Source organism: Lonchura striata, chromosome 5 (genome assembly GCF_050655825.1).
Source record: "Lonchura striata isolate lonStrDom1 chromosome 5, ASM5065582v1, whole genome shotgun sequence".
In the NCBI taxonomy this organism is placed as follows: Eukaryota; Metazoa; Chordata; class Aves; order Passeriformes; family Estrildidae; genus Lonchura; species Lonchura striata.
In genome coordinates, this window is record NC_140707.1 from 61,764,906 (window position 1) to 61,784,440 (window position 19,535).

General features: G+C 44.2%; 1 protein-coding gene across 1 annotated transcript; it reads left to right on the top strand.

The window, feature by feature from the left end:
• The first annotated feature begins 2,336 nt into the window (after positions 1 to 2,336).
• On the top strand, positions 2,337 to 16,212 carry CYP46A1 (cytochrome P450 family 46 subfamily A member 1). Its single transcript, XM_021549637.3, has 15 exons — positions 2,337 to 2,645; positions 4,394 to 4,471; positions 4,957 to 5,038; positions 5,576 to 5,649; positions 6,324 to 6,410; positions 6,987 to 7,125; positions 7,686 to 7,796; positions 8,558 to 8,714; positions 9,037 to 9,099; positions 10,324 to 10,396; positions 10,823 to 10,907; positions 12,712 to 12,822; positions 13,073 to 13,161; positions 14,061 to 14,127; positions 14,949 to 16,212. The coding sequence occupies exons 1-15, from the start codon at positions 2,341 to 2,343 to the stop codon at positions 15,108 to 15,110; spliced, it is 1,683 nt and encodes a 560-aa protein (XP_021405312.2). The 5' UTR covers positions 2,337 to 2,340; the 3' UTR covers positions 15,111 to 16,212.
• The last annotated feature ends 3,323 nt before the right edge of the window (positions 16,213 to 19,535 follow it).

Sequence of the window (19,535 nt, forward strand, 5' to 3'; positions counted from 1 at the left end):
GAAAAAAAAAAAAAAAGTAGTTTCAATTAAGATAAATTAAAACAATAGTTCAATAATCATTATGATCTTTGAGAATATGTACTCTAAACAGAGGGGAAAATAATTAATGGTTGTAAGACAATCATTTTGAGCAAAAAAAAATCAATGTTAACACTGAATGTAACAGAAAGCCAAATAAAAAAAAAAAAACAAGGAAACCCTGCAGATTGTTGCCTTCTAGCACCATCAGTTTCCACTTAGAAACTGAAATGAGCTGACTCTTGGAGGTGCCTGGCAGATGATTCATGCATTGAATGGACAAAAACAGGGGGTACCAGGAGCTACATCTTCTCCCTTCTTCTGCAGAGAGGTATGACCATATGGGAGCTGCTGAGGGAAGGGTGCAGGAAATAAACTCCTGCAGTGTCTCCTATGGTGCTGCCAAACAGGGCAGAAACCCAGATGTGAAAAATACATATGATAAAACTCCAGTTAGCTTGGTATGCTACTTCCTGATGGTTGAGCAAAACTTGTGCAGGCAAAGGGCTGTCCTGTGAAAGTCTGATTACCAGGTGCTGTGCTTGTTTGTATGTAATGGGGCTGCAAAGATCCTTCTTCTGCTTCTCCTGCTGCACTCAGAGCTGTGGAAATGGTGGAGAGGAGTGTCAGCCACCCTGTATGCAAGATAAGCAACCTTCAAAGGGATGGAGTGTGCACAATCTGCTTCTAGGTCACTAGGTGAAGTGACCTAGCAAGAATCTGAGAAGGAAGGAAGAAGGGGAGTGTTTATGGGAGACTATGGAGGTTGTTGCAGTGATTGAAAGGCTGCTGGACTAAGGGCAGAATGGGAAGAAAGGAGGATGCAGTAGATGGTTCGTATACATTCTTGGTTTTCTTGAGCAATTTGGGGTCTTGTTGTTCCTGTTGGGAATCCCCAGAGTGCAGAGGTCCTGCTGAGGCTAGTGATGGTTCCTGCTACCATCGTCCATCACTTTCCCTGGCTCCTTGTGAGCCAACTTACTTAGCTCTCACAACAGCTTGTTGACATGAGTTCCCCTATTTAGCAATTTGTTGTGGAAAATGTATTCCTCTTTTACACCTGCTGCTGGATCATTTCAGTGGGTACCTCCTTGTTCTTGAATTATGCAAAGTAATGACTCAGTTTGTCCCTATTTATCTGCAAACCACTGGTGGTTTTCCTGACACCTGTCATAACCTCCCTCACTCATCCTTTTTCCAGTTTAAGGTTTAACCTGTTCTGTCTGTGCAGCCCTGCTGAGCTGGTAGGAAGAGTGCATGGGGTATTCCCACATGGTGGGTGTGCCCCAGGTTTATCCAGGTCTCCATCTGCCAGTACATTCAGGCACCTTGTTTTACTTGCTCCCCCATTTCTAATCACCATCAGTGCTCTGCTTGCTTCTTTCATCAATGCTGAGCATTAAGGTGAAATTCCTGAATAAGTACCACCACTAAATATATATAACTGGCTTGCATGTATATGGATATGTATACACATATTTTGTCTTCCCCCATGCATTACTTTTCATTAATCAGAAATTAATTTCCACCATTTATTTTATGGCTTAGTCTCTTATGTTGTCCGATCCTTATGCAATTTGTGTGAGTATTAGATTGCTTCTTTTGAATAAAACAGTATTAGCTCTCACTCCTGTGTCTGGATGAGGAATGAGCATGGTGCCCAAAGTAGACTGCTCTAAAAACTTTCACCTACTGATTCCTACAGGCATCAACAGTACATTTCCTTTGTTCCTTCTAATTTAAACAGTTAGAAGTCAACAAAAAGCCTCTGTCTTCCTTGTCCCTGGGATGCTTGATTTGTCTAGGACCCTTCAGAGACCAGCTTTACTTAAAACATTTTTGTAAACAAACATAGGAAGGTGCAGCATCCTACCTGACCTCCTCATGCACTTGTGCAAAGCATCATCTCCACCCAGGTAAGCATATATCCATACACACACTCATATATATATATATATATATATATATATATATATATATATATATATATATATATATGTCAGAGAATCATTGAATGGTTTGGGTTGGAAGGGACCATAATCATCTAGTTCCACCTTCATCCCCTGCCATGGTCACCATCCATTAGACCAGGTTGCTCAAAGCCTCATTCAGCCTGGTCTTGAACACTTCGGATGTGGCACCCACAACTCCTCTGGACAACCTGTTCCAGTGCCCCACTATCCTCATCGTAAAGAATTTATTCCCAATATCTAATCTAGATATACATTCTTTGAGTTCAAAGCCATTCCCCCTTATCATATCGCTACGTGATAGGAAAAGTGCTCACTCCAGCCCTGAGAGCACCTCCTCCGGAGCATATCCATGCACACAGCCATGGGCACAGGCCGTGCGGTGCGCCGGAGCAGCCCCGCGCTCCCAGCGCAGCTTTGGCCGCCGCCGGGCTCTTTAACTGGAGCGGTCCCCGCCCGCAGCCGGGACTCTCCGGCCGCCCCGGCCGCCCTTTGCTCGGGGCGGGCGGAGGCGCTGCAGCCGGCGGGCATGGAGGTGCTGTGGGCGGCGGGGGGGCTCCTGCTGGCCCTGTCGCTCCTGGCCTTCGTCCTGTACTGCTGCTACGTGCAGTACGTCCACGCCAAGTACGACCACATCCCCGGCGCCCCGCGGGAGAGGTAAGGGCCGGCGGGCGGGCTCGGTGTCTCCGCGGAGCGCTCCGTGCCAGGCTGGGGCCGGAGGCGGTGTCGGAGCAGGAAATCAGCCCTGGCCGCTGGCATGGCCGGGCCGGGCCGGCGGCTGCGGGCAGGGGCAGGGTCAGGCAGGCCGGCCCGGCGCTGGTGTGCGCCCGCTTCCCGGGAATCCCGCACCGCCCAGCAGCGCGGCCCGCCGGCCGGGCATCTCCCGAGGGGGCACCGCGGCGGCCGGAGCCGCCCGCCGAGCTGTGCGTGTGCCCGTGACCCTGCGGAGGGACGTGACAGCCGCGTCAGCCGCGCGGGCGGGACCGGCGCCGCCAGCCGTGCCGCGCTGCGCCAGGAGACACAGGCACTAACGCCACCAGGCACCTTCCGTGCCCCCCTGCATCAGCCAGCTGTTTAATTTCTGCCAAAAATAAATTAAAATGTCATAAGTGATAAGGGGCAGTGAGGAAGCTGCCAGCAAGGCAGTGGCAGTGCTGTCACAAGGAGTCGTGGTTCCTGCAGGGGTGCGTGAGCTTCCCACTTAACCTCCCCTGTGGGTGCACATGCCCTCCTAACATGCCACAGGAAGAGACACCAGCGCTCATGCACAGCTTTACAGGGATGCCACTCTCTCCTGCCCAGCTCCAGGCTTCATCCTGCTTGTGTAATCAGGGTCAGAGGGGATGATCTTGTCATACCTGAACCTGCTCGTCCTTAGGTTCATTTTGAGATGTGAAGTAACACTATGGAGTGATGGCACACCAGAGGAGCTATGAGTGGGAGCTTGTTTCCTGTGCTGCAGATATAGACAGTTTCCAGAGCTAACAAAGGAGTTGTGTTTGGGGCTTTCAGGTCTTTTTGGAATACAATTACAAAGGAGGATTCAAACAAGTGGAGGATTAAAAGTTTCTGTAGATGTTGAGTAACTTTGTTGAGTTTCTTGTTATTTTAAGTGCCTCCCAGTTCCAATAGTAATAAAATAAGAGTCTGTTTTCCCCCATAGCTTATTTATACTGAAAGGGATGACAACATGGCTTTCTGTCTCTTAAATGGAAAACAGACCTTGAGTGCAGCTTGCTTCATTTAGAGAGGAGCTTGGCCAAATCTTCCCTCAGATTTATGCAAAGCCAGTGAGAATTCACCACTCACAGTTGAAAGAAGGAATTGATCTCTTAAGTTTTTAATGCAGCTATTGTATTTGAAGAGTTAACATTTTCTATTAATTTCTTCAATTTCCATATCAACCAGTAATTATCCTCCTCAGTATTTGAAATGGTGCAGTTTTGGACAGAAGGAGATGGTTCCTAATTTCTCTGAACAGAAATGCATTGACAGAAATGAAGTTACACTTACCAGGGATGAGCACATATTAAGGAGTGTTTAATGCAAATGTCTCTTTCATGTACAGCAATCTAATAGCTGCAGTCAAGATTCACTCAGACAGGCAAAGAGTAACGAAATTCATGGGAGATCCCATCCAGACCCAAACATCTCCTACAATACAGCATAAGAAAATTATCTCATCCTTTATCTCTGTGCTGCTCTTCTGGCTGCATGCGAGCTGCATGTTTTTGGTCCCCAATTTACCAGTGTGGTGAGGGCTGGGCATTGGCACAGCTCAGAGTTATTTCCATCTTCCCTTACGAGGAAAACATGAGCAACACTCACTGAGCAACAAGGATTGCAATCCATACAAAACCCTATGCTGGCATCCTTATGACACTCTTAACCTTCATATTCTACAGCTTTTTCTTTGGACACTTGCCAATCATATGGAGAATGGTGAGGAAACAGGAGTTTACACCAGATCTCTTGCTGCAGTGGTAAGTTGAGGCACGTCAGTAACATTGAATGGGGTAGTCCTGTAGCACATATGGAGAAAACAAGGCACAAAGACCCTTACAGAATGACATAATTAGCATCAGTGAGATGGTTGGACAAAGAAGCTAGAGAGAGCATTGATCTTTCAGATCAGATTAGATACTAGAAAAAAACATTTTCACTGAAAGAATGCTTAGCCATTGGAATAAGGATAGTGGTGGAGTAACTTTGGGGAAATGTTCAAGAGACGTCTGGATGTGGCACTTGGGGATATGGTTTAGGGGTGATTGTGGTGGTGAAGGGTTGATGGTTGGATCAGATGACCTTGAAGGTCTCTTCCAACCTTGATTATTCTGTTCTCCTAATGGCTTCATTGGCTGGGGACTGCAGTAGTTCCCACTGTAATGTGCTCTGGTGCTTCAAGGTTATTAGGTCTGTTGATAGTTTGCACCATAATTCTCTTTTAAAAAAATTTCTCTTCTTACAGGGCAGAGAAATATGGACCTGTTGTACGAATGAATGCCTTTCACAGAGTCTCAGTATTGATTGTGAGTCCTGAAGGAGTGAAGGTACTGAAAAATAAAGCCAAATCAATGGTGATCCCATTCCCTCCATAATAGGAGAGCTGGTGGTTGATGATCAGAGCAGCACACAGCAGCCAGTCTATGCTTGGCTGTAGCTGGGTGAAGGGGATGAAGTGCTTTGCTCTCCAGGCTGTCCTGATTTTTTTTTCCTTGATCAGTTAATTTATTTTGCTACTTTTATTTAAACAGCACATATAGCAAACATTTTCCATTTGTGAAAAGCAGACTGTCTACAAGAGCTTAGTATCTCAAATGAATGGGGCAGGAGAGACCAAATTTCTTTCTCTAAATCTTTGCAATTACAACAGAGTGAGATTTCAGGTCATTGGGCAAAAAAGTGCTAGAGGGATGCAAAGCAAGCTAGCAGCACAGGAACTGGAGAATCAGGGCACACCAAATAATTCATCTACTCTTCAGATTATAGCTGCAGAAGAAGAGAGTAGATGTGTGTGAGTGAAATTTTTTGTTTTGTCTGGGAAACAGATTGCACTCAGCATTCACTGACCTGAGGTTTTATTTTAGGAGTTCTTGATGTCACCACAGCACCCAAAGGATCCAATTGTGTATAGTAATCTCTTCAGCCTATTTGGTGAGAGGTAGGCAAAACGCATCTGAAGCCACTGTGATCTGAAAATAAATCCAAGATTAATAATATCAAAGGCATGTTATTTTGACTCAGACCATTGACCTTAGTGTGGGGATTCATTTCTCATTCCAGACACATGTAAGCAGCATGTACCTATTAAACTATATGTCAAGTCAAATGTCTTCCCAGTCAGGGAGGAGGATATGTTGGATTTTGTTTTACCTTGATCATGTATCCTTTTTCCCCCTGGGGATGTCCAGTTAGTCTCAGAGCAGTCTACTCAAGACCATCATCAAAGTTCTCAGATTTTAGAGCACTGATTTTAGAGCTCTCAATAAAGCATGTCAGGTTGCAGCTTCTAAATTCAATTAAAAAAAAAAAGGGAAATTTTCTTTGTTAGTCTGAAGCTTTAAAAAAAATAATAATCCAGTTATTACAGTAATTGTTTCCATAACAGTTGTAATGAACCATCATCTGAACTCAGCAGTCCACACCTACCTGGAGAAAAAATCTGTGGTTCGGTTGTCGTCCACAGTGATGCAATGGTTGCATACTCAAAGGTGCTCCCTATACATGGGAAAAATAAAAGAAAGTAGATGTAAAAGACTTACATTTGTTACTACACAGGGTTCAGCAGGGTCCCTTGCATAAATCTGTTCCTTTCCTTGTTTTCCTATGTGCTAGGTTTCTAGGGAATAGTTTGGTAACTGTTCGCAACCATGAGCATTGGCACAAGCAGCGGAGGATAATGGATCCAGCTTTCAGCCGAAGGTAAAGCAAATATTTCTGGAACCATCTAGCTGTTACTTTTACTGTATTGTCATGCTTCTCCCTGTCATTATTTGATATTTGGATGAAAAAACCTCTAATATTCAGTGCCAAAATAATATTTAATGTAGAATCCAGCACTCTATTTCCATGCTAAATATAATTTGATCATACTTCCCACGGAGCAGTGACACCCCTATGAACTCAGCAATGACAGAAAGGTCCCAGGGTTGTGTATCCTGCCTTATCCTGTTGGAAAAGGTAAGGCAGAGGGTTGGTCTGGTTTTCTTGTGCACCTTGATGCACTGTATGCAGGGTCCAAAGATAAAGTCCATGTACAAAGGGCACAGGCCACTGTCCTTTGCCGTGACAGATGTTGATTACATGGCAGGGCAGAGCAGAACTAGTGTAAGAAGAATTCAGATCATTCAATATATTTGATTTTTAATGTATTAAGGCAAATTAATTATAATTTTTTAAAAACGTTACTATTTTCTGTGGAAAATAACGAAGGTTATTTTGTCTGAGCAAAGATGTCCTCTCCAGAGCCCCCATTACTCATCTTTATTGCTTGTTCAGCTACCTGATTGGTCTGATGGAAACTTTTAATGAAAAAGCAGAAGAGCTGATGGAGAAGCTAGAGGAAAAGGCAGATGGAAAAACAGAGTTTAGCATGCTGTCAATGATGAGCCGGGTGACTATGGATGTCATTGGAAAGGTACCAGCTGTCCCTTTCTTGTTTCCTCTCAACTGGCAGGAGGGGATGGAAGTAATGCCTACCAGCAGTAGGATGGGATCAGGAGCTGGAGGCAGGGAGAAAGACCTTTACCCAGCAGTGCTAGAAGACCTGCAGGACTAATAGTGGCACTTCCATTCTGGCTGAGTCATGGGAAAGGGCAGGTAGAGAAGGGTTTGCATAGTCTAGGTGTGGCCTGCAGGATGAGTATTCTTTGCAAAACTCCTTTCAGCCTCATACCTCCCACCCCTCCATGCCAAAAGGGACACACCAGGGCTTTTTCATGGTTGGAGGTTGTATCATTGCCATTGCATGTCAGCAGGAAGTCTGCCTTACACTGCCTTTTCCTTTTCTATGCAAGCCAGTTTGGGAGGAATGGAGAATAGTGGTAAATTATTAATCCACTCAAATAAGGAGAAAACATAATGTCAATATTGCCCTCCCCTCGCAGCCTGAGATATTTTTAGGGGGATAGGTGGTGCTGTTTTCCTGCTCTTTCACCCCCACCCCAGCAAGTTGCCTTTTTCTCTCCTGCTTCTCAGGCAGCCTTTGGCCTGGAATTGAATGCACTGAGTGATGACCAGACACCTTTTCCCAATGCTGTGACCAAGATTATGGAAGGACTGAACAAGGCACGCGACCCCTTCATAAAGGTCTGTACTCTCCTCACTGCAGTCCCCTCTCCTCACATTCAGCTGCTCCTCCTTGAGTTCATGGAGCTGTGCAAAATCCATATATTTTAGGGAAACAGTCATCTGTAGATCTTTCCCTCCAATGGGCATCAAGATAAAATTCATTACTGCTTTAAAAAACTCATGAAATTAACATTAATATTTAATGCTTCTTTTTTATTCTTTTGTTCTCCCCTGCATGTGTCTCCTTCTGATATGGTTTTATGCTCTCGTACCCATTAAAAACTGAGATTTTTGCCATTTGTCCAAGAAGGATGGTAGCCTTCACTCAGGGTGGAAGAAATTTGAGCATTCTTGCTGTGTAAAAGTTATATTTTTAACCTAAATTAAGCTACCAAATTCATCTGCTAGGAAATTATGGATGTAATATGAAATATTTAAGTAAAGAATTATTTCAATGTCTCATGAAAGCTGTAGTTCAGGCTTTACAGATCCTGTTTTCATTTTGAGACCAGGGGTGAGATTCTGCATTGCATGATGCAATTTCTTCCATGGAGAGGTGATGAATTTTGCTCGCAGTGCCCAAAACATCAGCTCTGAGAAGACACGACATCAGCATGCACAGATTGAAATATTTCTTATTTCAACCCACGCCCTTCATCCTGTGGGCATTCAGTTTGTTGCATGGAGAGCAAATTTTTTTGTGGCAAGTGCAAAACAAGGTGCTCACTTGTAAAATAACACTGAAAGGAATAAAATGACAAAAGAAATTCTGTATTCAGTTCATGCCAGGGAAGCGGAAGCTGGTAAAGGAGATCAGGGAGAGTGTGAGGCTGTTGAGACGTGTGGGGAAGCAGTGCATTGACCAGAGGAGAGAAGCCATCCAGAATGGAAAAGAAGCTACAGTGGATATTCTTACACAGATACTGAAAGGAGATGGTAAGAGACACCTTGCTGTTTGAGTGAATTTATCTGTGGAATGTTTTGCTGTGAAATTCGGGGAGGATTGTTTTGGGGATCTGAACTTGGATCTTCCTTTAAAGTTGTTTTCACACTGAAGATAGTGAGAGTTGCTTTGAAAATTGCCTGTTTCTTTGTGCTGGATCAAATACTGGTCACAAGTCACCACTGAAATGCCCACTCAGCATCTTCTCTCGATGCTACCTCAGCCAATTTGTGCCAAACAGGGCAGAGCATTCTGGCTGGTCCAGCTGGGGCACAGGGGCATTTTCTAATTCCATTTGTTTTGCTATCTTGACAGCTCTGGAGAAGACTAGAGATGATGAAAACATTCTGGATAACTTTATCACTTTCTTTGTTGCAGGTTGGTAGCTATTTTAATGCTTGGGTATGTCATGTGGGAATCTACTCATTCTTGAGCTGTCTACAGGGTCATGATTAACATCCTTTTTAATCATAATTAACATCATGACTCCATGTGATGCTGCTGCAACCAGCAGTCTCTTGATTGGAAGACCAGGTATTACACTGGCATAGGACCAGCTGGGTGAGGTCTGAAAAAATTAAGACCTTTTTTTCTCACAGGCAAGTGATATATTGTCCTCTTTCAGTGATATCAGTGCAGCAAATAATGCCAGGCTGGTGTTTTCCAACCACTGGCATCCCACTCTGTTTTCCAGCCTCTGTCTTTCCACTGCCCACTGGGGTGCAAGGCTATTCCTTATGGGGTTCTGGCCCTTCCACCCAGATCCCACTAAATCCCACCAAAAATGTCTTTTACATGTTCAATGTGTCTTTGCATCACCTCACCCACATGATTGAATGCCATTCTTGCCTAAGCAGGAGAAGGCACTGTTGAACCAATCAGAAAATGTATGGGCTGAGTGATTATGTGAGATAGTTGTTTTTTTTTTTTTTGCAGATTTTGCAGATCAAGATGATTTATGTTCATAAGAAGGTGTGGTCAAAATGCTGTTCTTTAGCAAGAAAGATGTTATTGCAGCAGACATCTTTGCAGAAGTCTGTTTTCTGTAATGCTTTAAAATAGTACATATGTCTATCCATGAAAAAAAGGGGAAAGTGTCCACATCACAGTCACAGAGTGGGTAAGGTTGAAAGGGTCTTCTGGTCCAAACTCCTTGCTTGAGCAGGGTCATCCTAACATGTAAAGCAGACCTTTCAAAGAAAGATGATAAGAAGCTCTGTTTTCCCTCAAATCAAGTAAATCCTATCTTTCTGGCAGAACTGTGTGTCCCGTAATACGACAAGGCAAATCCCAGACCTCACTGGCCCTCCTATTAGAGAGCTCATGACCCTAGTAGTCAGTGCTTCATGCAACCACTGCAGCTTTGACTTGCACAAGATGGGTCATATCTTTGCCAGTTATGTTCTTTTCTTGTCATTGTTGAAAGCTCTTTACATAGACTTTACATATCTTTTATTATTTCCTTCATTTTCTAGCATATTTAAAATAAAACATTTGGGGTTTGATGTTTAAAGCTTCCTACACACAATCACCCTAGTAGACCATCTTTGTATCATGTTATTATTTCTTACTAACTTTTAAACTGGTTTTTGTTATCATCAGGTCATGAAACCAGTTCCAATCAGATGACATTTACAGTAATGGCACTGGGTCAGCATCCTGAAATAATGGAAAGGTACGTGTGCTCCAATTTTCAGACCCAGCTTGATGATAATTAAAAATTTGTAAGGGTTATTAAAAAGATAGGATCAATAAATTCTAGCCTCCCTTCCAAACTAAACAGTCTCCTAGTACCAATATATCTAAAATGTATAAAAAGAAAAACCTTATGGTGGATTATTTCAGTTTCACCTAGGTGATTTTTTTCAAAGCCTTTATACATACAGGTGCCAAATCCCACCTGATTCAGCTGCCTTGTATGCACATTGCCTCATCCTGATATGAGGTACATGTTCAGGAAGCCTGGATGGGAATTGGTTGGCATTTTGCCTAAGGATGGGTGTTTAAGTCCAACTTAGTGTCTGGAATGTAAAATAATTGTCAACTTCTTGCCTAGCAAGAAACAGGCATCTGCACCTAACAAGTTTTAATTGACCTGCAGGGCTCAGGCTGAAGTGGATGAGGTTCTTGGTGCCAAGAGAAACGTTGACTATGAGGATCTTGGCAAGCTCACCTATTTATCTCAGGTACTGTAGGAGTGAGGTAAGATATCAGGCAGAGTGGTTTTGTAGCTTCTGACATCTCATGGAGGATGCCCAAACTTTTAAAATTTTAAAAACTATGCTAATATTTTGTTCTGATAATGTTTGTCCCCAGAGACTCAGACAGCATGTAGTCTGACACATTTTCAGCAGTCCAGACTTATTGGGCAGATGCTCCTTAAATTTACAGATTCTTTCACTCCTTTCCTTAATTATTATCAGTCTGGAAGCTAGAGTAGAGTTGCATAACCCCTTTTCAGTTTAAGTTGAATCAACAGCTGTAATTTTAAGAAAGGTGTGCAGATTTGAGCCCAACCTGTGTGTGAATGCCACACACTTTCCTAATTCGCTGCTCTGCTTTTGATTATTGTTAAAGCATTTCCAGCTACGATCTAACCATATGCAATAAAGTGGGATTTGAAGATAGCCAAAAATAATGGCTGGCTTTTCTAATGTCAGTTTTTCATTATTCAGCCTTGAAACCCTCTTCAGTCACTCGGGGGTGGTGAGGGAAAGAGTTTGGTCCTAAAAGAGGTCTTGTGTATAGAAGTGCTGGTTGGTAACAAACTGCAAACTAGGGTTGGCTATTAGCCAGTATTTGTGTTGCATTTCCTTTCTTCACAAGATGGGGGACACCAGTAGCCCTCAGGAGAGGCTGAATCACAGTCCTGGCAGTTGTTGTGCATAAATTGTCCTGTGATTCTAGTAGTCCACCATGATCCTTTTTGTTTTAAACTGTCCTGCTGAGGTGAGCAACAGTGATCTACCATTTGGCATATCCCATCCCACAAATTACTGTGCTGTGATAGCAGATAGATTTCATAGGTCTATTTCTCATAAGGAAAAGGCAATTCTATGTGATTACAGAAATCAGCAGGCTTCCTTAGGCTTCTCCAAACACCATCACAATTATACCACTCCAATTAGGATGAGGTATCTAAGCCTTTCAGTTTTAAGACAGATCACATGAGAGCTCTTCAAAGCAATTTATTTAACAGCAAAATTTTGGATCTGTACAATCAAAATCAGTCACCCTTGGTCAGAGCCAGTCCATCACTGGAGTATCAGAGACCATGGGACTTCTCTCCTGTTGTTCAGGCAATTCTGAATCCTTTTGTCCAGGTTTCTTTTTCATTAGTCCACTCGTGCATGCACACTGTTAATTGCATTTTCAGTGTGATGCTTATATGCACTGTTAATTAGGTTTCACTTTGATGAAATAAGCCATTCTTACAGCTCACTGACACCAAAAGAAGTGGTCTTGTTCCATTTTTTTTTCTCAGAATTTCCTATTCATTTTCCTTTGCCGGGTTGGTTTTTGTCTTTTTGGGTCTCTGACCTGGCTCAGCTCCTCAAGCATCAGAAACAGGACAAAGGCAGGAGCTGAGAGTGGGAAGGAAGTGGGAGCAATCACCCACCCTCATGGCAGCCAGTGCCCAGAGCAGCTGATCAGGGGCAGGAGACTTCACTCTTAGATATTCCCTGAGTTTTCTTCCTAATAATTTTTCACTTAGTTGTTCATCTGACTTGAGGTGTTGGATCTGTTCCAGGATCTCTTGTGGGTTTTGTGTCTTTTTCTCTCTATTTGACCATCAGTAAGAAAGAACCAGGCCTGAAGGAGCTGATATATTTTGCCCACAGGAGTCCAAGGCAGATAGACCAACATCCGTTTCAAAAGTCAAAACCTCTCATTTAGCAAAAATGAAAGGCCACAGGGAGGTAACTAATTTTATTTCTGCTTCCTGCAATGTATGAACTAACTGACCTCTTGTGCTTTTTGCTGCCACAGGTTTTGAAGGAGTCACTGCGGCTGTACCCGCCCGTCTCGGGGACGTTCCGCAGGCTGGAGAAGGAGCATGTCATCAACGGCATCAGAATTCCTGCAGACACCACCATCTTTGTGAGTCCCATCCACCATCAGCTGCCTCACTTAATCCAAATGTAACAGACCTGTGGATGAGGGGGCCAAAATCTTCCCTGGGCATATTTGTACTTTCTTCTCTAAAATTTTGACCAAAACTGGGGTATAATTTAAGACTCTCAGTTGAGACCAGAGAGTGGAAGGCATTGATGGTTTTATACCTCTGACAGCAAAAAGTCATTTTCAGTGTGTTGCTCCTGACTAACAAAAATAAACTCTTTCTTGCCAGCTCAACACTTATGTAATGGGAAGGATGGAAAAGTTTTTCAAGGATCCACTTACTTTTGATCCAGAGCGATTCAGCAAAGATGCACCTAAGTGAGTTTCTTTTAACTCTATGTTATTAAATATGTATTAAGAAACCATTACAGGAAGAGATTTTAAGGGAAAGAAAAGTAGAATAAAACTATTTTTCCATTTCAGTATGAGTAATACTAAATTATCCAAATGTAAATAGAGAGCAATAATGCACAGCTTTTGTTCAAGAACTCTTTAGACCACATGTTACCTTATAAAAAAAGACCAATGTTATTGTTATTAAATGCTTGTATTGAGGTCAAAGCTTTGGGCCCAAACCAGGTTGAATATTTTCCTTAGTATATTGCAAGCTGGAATGACAGGACCATGACAGTCCTGGTCCCAGGGGGCTTGAAATGTCTTCATATTAGACAGGGAAGAAGGGGCTGAGGGGGAGAAGATGCTGTTCAGCCACGTGTTGTTAGTCTAGTCTAGTCAGTGGTCAGGAGTGCAATGGAAGGAACCAGTGAGTGACTAAACAGATGCAGAAATCAGCACCAGCTACTTCGTGAGTCAGGAGTTCTCCTTCAGCCTAGAGTTAGTCTGGTCTCCTAAACCAAACACCCTCTCACTCACATGGTTCAGAGCGGCCCAAAGGTGCAAAATTGGGCAGATTGTGACATCCTCATGACAGGCTGAAGAGCATTTAGAGTGTGCTTGACATTCAGCTTTGAAATAAGGCTGGCATGCATCAAAACAGCTCTGGCAGCGGAGCCATACAGCAAAGAGCAATGACAAGGAAATGTGCAGCTCCTGTATTGCTGCTCTGAAGCAAAAAAAGAGTTAATTTGGAGACTGCTTTACAAGTCCAATAGGTGAGGGGATATTTAGACCATGTCCTTGTTGTTGTGATAAAATATTTGCTTGTTTCTTTACAACCAAGTTGTCAGAGTGACAATTTTGAGCATTTTTCTTTGCAGGCCATATTACTGCTATTTTCCATTCTCTCTGGGACCCCGATCCTGCATCGGGCAGGTGTTTGCACAGGTGAGTAGAGGCCTGGAGCAACACTTGGATAGCAAGCACTGGGCCAGCTCAGGGTGTGCTGACCATGGGTGGTGGTGGGCACCAGAGGCCACACTGATGCCCCGTGCACTGCTCCTCTTCTCCCCAGAGGGAAGATCTCCCCCCATGCCCATGACAGGCATGTCTCACCAATGCTGTCAAAAGAGCAGACATCCATGCAGCCAAGGTATCTGCAGGGAGGAGCAGCAGGCTGCACTCCCTCCAAACTCTCCTGGGCCAGCCTGCTCAAATCCAAGCCCCTTAATGGGAATCACAGTCAACATTCTTTGCCAGCCAAGGTCAAGCACACAGGGGATGTGCAGGGGGTCTTGGGGGTCATCTCATGGCTGCCACTGACACAATCAAGGCAGGGAAAACATCAGCTGGAGGAGGACACAAGCCAGAACTGGCCCAGAGACGGTGAGGAGAGGGCTACGTGGACAGAAGGAACAATTTAATGTGTGTAAGCATGGCAGAGAGCATTTCAGGACAGCCAGCAGCCAGTGTTCTGTGTCTGCTATGAGCTCATCTAAGCTCCAGTGCTCAGAGTGCTTTAGTTTTACAGTCTGACTTCCAAAATGGGTTTAACACATAAACAGAAAGACTGATCTTAGTGCCTCTCAGTTGTCTTCAAATCCAGGAAGTCCCAGGTTTCCTGCCCAAACTCAACAAGGTGCAGTAACAGAGTAATATTTAACTTCTAAATCTGTATTGACAAAGCAGTATAAGATAGCAGACTGACTTTAAGCAGCTGCAGTCCAAGATGTATTTTCTGTCACTGATTTCTGTTTTTTTCTTAACAGATGGAGGTAAAAGTGGTGATGGCAAAGCTGCTGCAGAGGTTTGAAATACAGCTGGTGCCAGGACAGAGTTTTAAACTCATAGAGGCTGGAACTATAAAGCCACTAGATGGAGTAATATGTAAATTAAAGCCAAGGAGCTCTGCAAGAGGCTGCCAGGCATGACTGCTCAGGGAGGGGAGCATGGCATGTTACTGGTAGTGTTTCTTCTGATTTTGAAGATCTTGACACTAATCAAAGGTTAAATTTTGTAGACCCTTTTAGAGAATTACTAGACTGAAATTAATTCTAACCTTCCTTATAATTTATTGAAGAAAACCATTCAAGAGCCATTCTTCTGAGCATCTTCAATCTGGAAGTGTACCTGGAATTGCCAAGTTTGTTCTTTTTCCCTGGGGGGCTATTTGATTCTGACTAGACTTGGAAAAGGACATCCTTTCACTGGGGTATCCCTGGAGTGCCACACAAGGCTACACAGCAATCCCAGCTCATGGTTTCCACTAAGCTTATATACAACACAACATGGTCTAAGTAAGCCCTTGTTTGAGGAGTTTCTTACTTACACAATGAAATCAGAAAAGAGTAGAGCATAGATTCGGGCTGAATTTGAGAAGAGATGTTTGGAGATAGTCAAAGCAATTTTTCTATCCCTGCTCTAAATGTGAATAACAATTGATAACAAGAATCTGAAAAAAACCCTCAAAAATTCAGAGTCTGAGGCTGCTACTTCTTCCTGCTGCTACTGCCTGATTTTTATTCGGTCTCTTCTGCTTTTCTTTGGTGTTATGCAGAGAACAGATTCCCAGTCCACACTGCAGAAAGGGACTACCCTGCTTCCTCCTACCCTTCCACACAGCCTGTGCTCATTCTTCTGAGACACCCTTCTTTGTGGGGAAAGTCTTGCTGTGTTTATTTTAACCTGGATCTTTATTTTCCCCATCTTGTTTGCCACAAAGCTACAGTAACATTTTGACCAGATGGTCTAGTAGGGCTGGAAATAAGTGAACTAAATGCTGCTTAAAAGGGTGTTGCCACTGAAGAAATGTGTCTGCAATTTGAGCCAGAGACAGGAGAAGGAAGGTCCTGCACCCCTTTCTTCTGCAGATGTGCCTGAAAAGCTCACTGCATGTAGGCTTGCAGCCAGGCTCTGCTAGGGAGAAAAAACTATAATTTGAAAATGCTGCCTTCCAGAAATGTGGATACCTAATAGGAGTTTGGGCCTCCTCTATCATGAAATACATAGAATTAAAGGTAATTGATGACGACACTTTTGTTTCTTATCTTTCTGAACTAAAAGGGCAAGAACACAGTCTATACACTGTCAGGTTCCTGTGGTGGTTTCCATACCAGGAGAGCAACATCCCAGAGCTTTCCCTGACCTTGCTGCTGTTTTGCACCATCACATTCAGTGCAGCAGCGGGATAGCAAGCCCAGAAGGTTGATGCTGCTTTTGATAATACAATCAACATCTCACAGTGTAGTAATATGACTTTCACCTGGGGTACCAATACTTGTATTGCAAGGGAAGTTTTAGTCCATCTATCAGTAGACCAGCTCTTCAAGACCTTGTGCTGGAAATCTGATTCTATCCTGCTACACATTAATGAAATCTCATTGGGAAGACTGAGGACTCTTCAGCTGGACATGTGTTCCCAGGAGCTGATGCAATAGGGAGTGGGATGCCCCGTGCCAGGCAGGCTGGATGTGCTGGTGGCATAACAAATGGCTGAATCCTGGGAATATGGCAAAGGCAGGGCAGTATCTCTGTGCTGTAGGGAGTGGGGGGAAGCTGTGACAGGAGTGGCATATGCTGTGAACAGCACACAGACAGCTCCACAGACACTGGAAAATTGTGCTGTGGAAATGTGAGATGCCACCACACCAGGGCTCTGCTAAATGCTACCAATGGACGAGTTGAGATTCATTAACTACACACACTGAACTGCCTTCTGCCACCTCTGCAGTGAGGTCAGGCACCTCCAAGGAGGACTCAAGGGGGGTGTTAGCATGTTAAAATTCTGCAGTGAGTTCTGTCAGCCCTCAAGTGCCCGAGACCAGAGCTTCCTGACTGCTTTGTGCTTACCCTCCTCAGAGGATACTCTTCCTGCTCTCTCTGCAAGCCCAAATGCCATCCAGCTCTTACAGGACCAGTGGCCCAGGTCTTGCTCCTTTTCCTGCATCCAGGAGTGTCTCCTGTCAGGCTGATTGCCTCCCAGCAGATGGCAAGCAGTCATTGCTGATGCACCCAACAGCAGCAGCGCTCAGCCTTCACAGCTCCTCTCTTAGGTCAGGCTACCCTCATACCACTGCAGGAGCTGGTGGCCTCTGGGGCCATGCAAATGCCCTGCATGGTTTCATCCTGCACCTCTAGCAAGGAGGTCATCCTTGATCTGACAATTAAAAAAAAAAAAAAAAACAAAACCAAAACAAACCAAAACAAAAAAAACCAACCAAACCAAAAAACTCCCAAACTGAGCAGGTTCAGGAAAGCTGCTTCCTAGTGCCCTATATGCCAGCTGGGTGCTGGCATCAGCTTTGTTAAACCCTGTTGAGAAACCTCAGACCAGAAGTGCCTAGGGAGACAGCTGTGCCTGCCATGGGCTGTAAAAACACCTGGGAGCTGCAGCTGTCTTGGACACCACAGAAACAGACAGTTTTTTTTCCTGCTGGTGAAGAGAAACTATTTCAGTTCTAGGGCAATCCTTATTGCCCCAAGACCTTGGCTAGGGTTCCTGGCTGGTAAGGCAAGAAAGCAGAGCAAAGTCTGTCTCCCTAGTTCACTTTCTTGTAGCAAGGTATCATACCTGCATCTGACTTTCTTCTTATCCTTTTCCTGGCTCTTAGGCAATACAAAGGGAAATCTGGAAATGGCTGGTGGGGTGATTTTTTCCTGGGTGCCACCTGGGCATGGCCACACACAGGCCAGTGTTGTATGCCTGGAGGCTGGATGCAAGAAGGGTTCTCAGTTGAGGTGGATGTGCAAAGCCAGGCTGCTCAGGATGGCTCCTGCCCCTGCACTCTGCAGGTAAGTGCCTGCCCTACAGCAGCTCCTCTGGCTCTCAGCCTGCTGCAGATGTGCACACTTGCAGCTGGACAGGAACTGTCTGGAGACAGCCAGAAGCTCAGCTGGCAGGAGTCAAGGTAACTGCTGCCCTCAACGGCAAGGGCAACAATGATGACATGTATTCCCAAGAGTCTTTATTAGAGCTGTCTAAGTCTTCCTCCTTGTTGTGGAGTGGCTGCTCAGGTTTCTTTGATCCCTCTCCCAGACCTATAAACTCCTGGCCTCCCTCTTCTGGACTGATGCCCAGGACTTTCATGTACGTGCTCAGAGTGAAAATTTTCCCCCCAGGATTTCTCCCCAGGTTTTTTATGCTAACCCAAGAGCTTGATCCTATCCTTCAGTGTCGTAGACAAGAAATAGGGAAATGCTGCTGCCTGGATCTCTTGGGATAGGAGGGAACTAGATAGAGAAATTGTACCCAGAGGTGTCTGTCTTTCAGAAGGCAAACACTTTCAGTGTTGGCATGGGAAAACAGGATGCTTTCTCACCCCAATTAGTCTGGAGAACACGAGACTCCAAATTTTTCACCTACACTTCATGTACAGACTCATACATTTTGAGAAAGGACCCCAGCTAGCATTAATGCCAGGACAATTTTTCATGAGAGGTATCTCATTCCAGCCCTTCTAGGAAGCCAGAAGAAGCTAAGAAGCATGGTATTCAATCACACTTACTGAAATTATAGCACAGTCTGATACTTTCTGAACAGTGGACAGCCTTCTGCTCCATCTATAGCCTATAAAGGAATGGATGTAGATAAGGAAGTGTAAGATACTGGTGGGCCTAGGGGAGCACACAGGTTAACCATATGGGGATTTGCACTTGGAGGGGTTGAATGATGAGAGTTGCAACAGGAGGCCTTCCCTGGATTTAAGCAGCCTCTGCTGCTGAGCCCATACAATCACAAAGCAGATATCTGTAGCACATACCCATCTGCTCCACACAGTGCTCACATGCTATCAAAGGCAATAAAGCCAGGCAGAACCCTCCAAGGAACTAAAAGACACTCAAATGACCACATACTCCACTGCTACATCCCTGCTGCAGCACCTCGCTGTGTTTCCCATTTCAGGTGTCAGCTGTGTCAAACAAGGCCACCTCTTGTGCCATCGTCTGCAGAAAGCCTTGCACAGCAGAGCCAGGTCTTGGCAGAAATCCCTAAGTGCTACTGTAAAGCAAGTAAATAAGCATTCTTTGTTATTTTTTACATATCTGCGAGCCTTCTCTAATAGGCCTTGATACTATTACAGTGCTGAGGACAGGCTGAAATTAGATAATAGTACACACAGCTGGCATCTATTCCCTTGGAAACACAGGTAAAAATGTATTTAATACCTCTCCAGTGACAATGAATATTCATTAATATGACACAGATGTATACTTGATTTGAAAATAAGAACAGTAATTAAAGAGCTATTAAGGTTAAAAAGCAACAAAGGAAATTCAGCTACTGAAAGAGCTGTTCTGGGATCAGCTTTTAACCTGTCTGTGCATGGGTAAGCACAGGAGGCCTGAGATTTTCCACT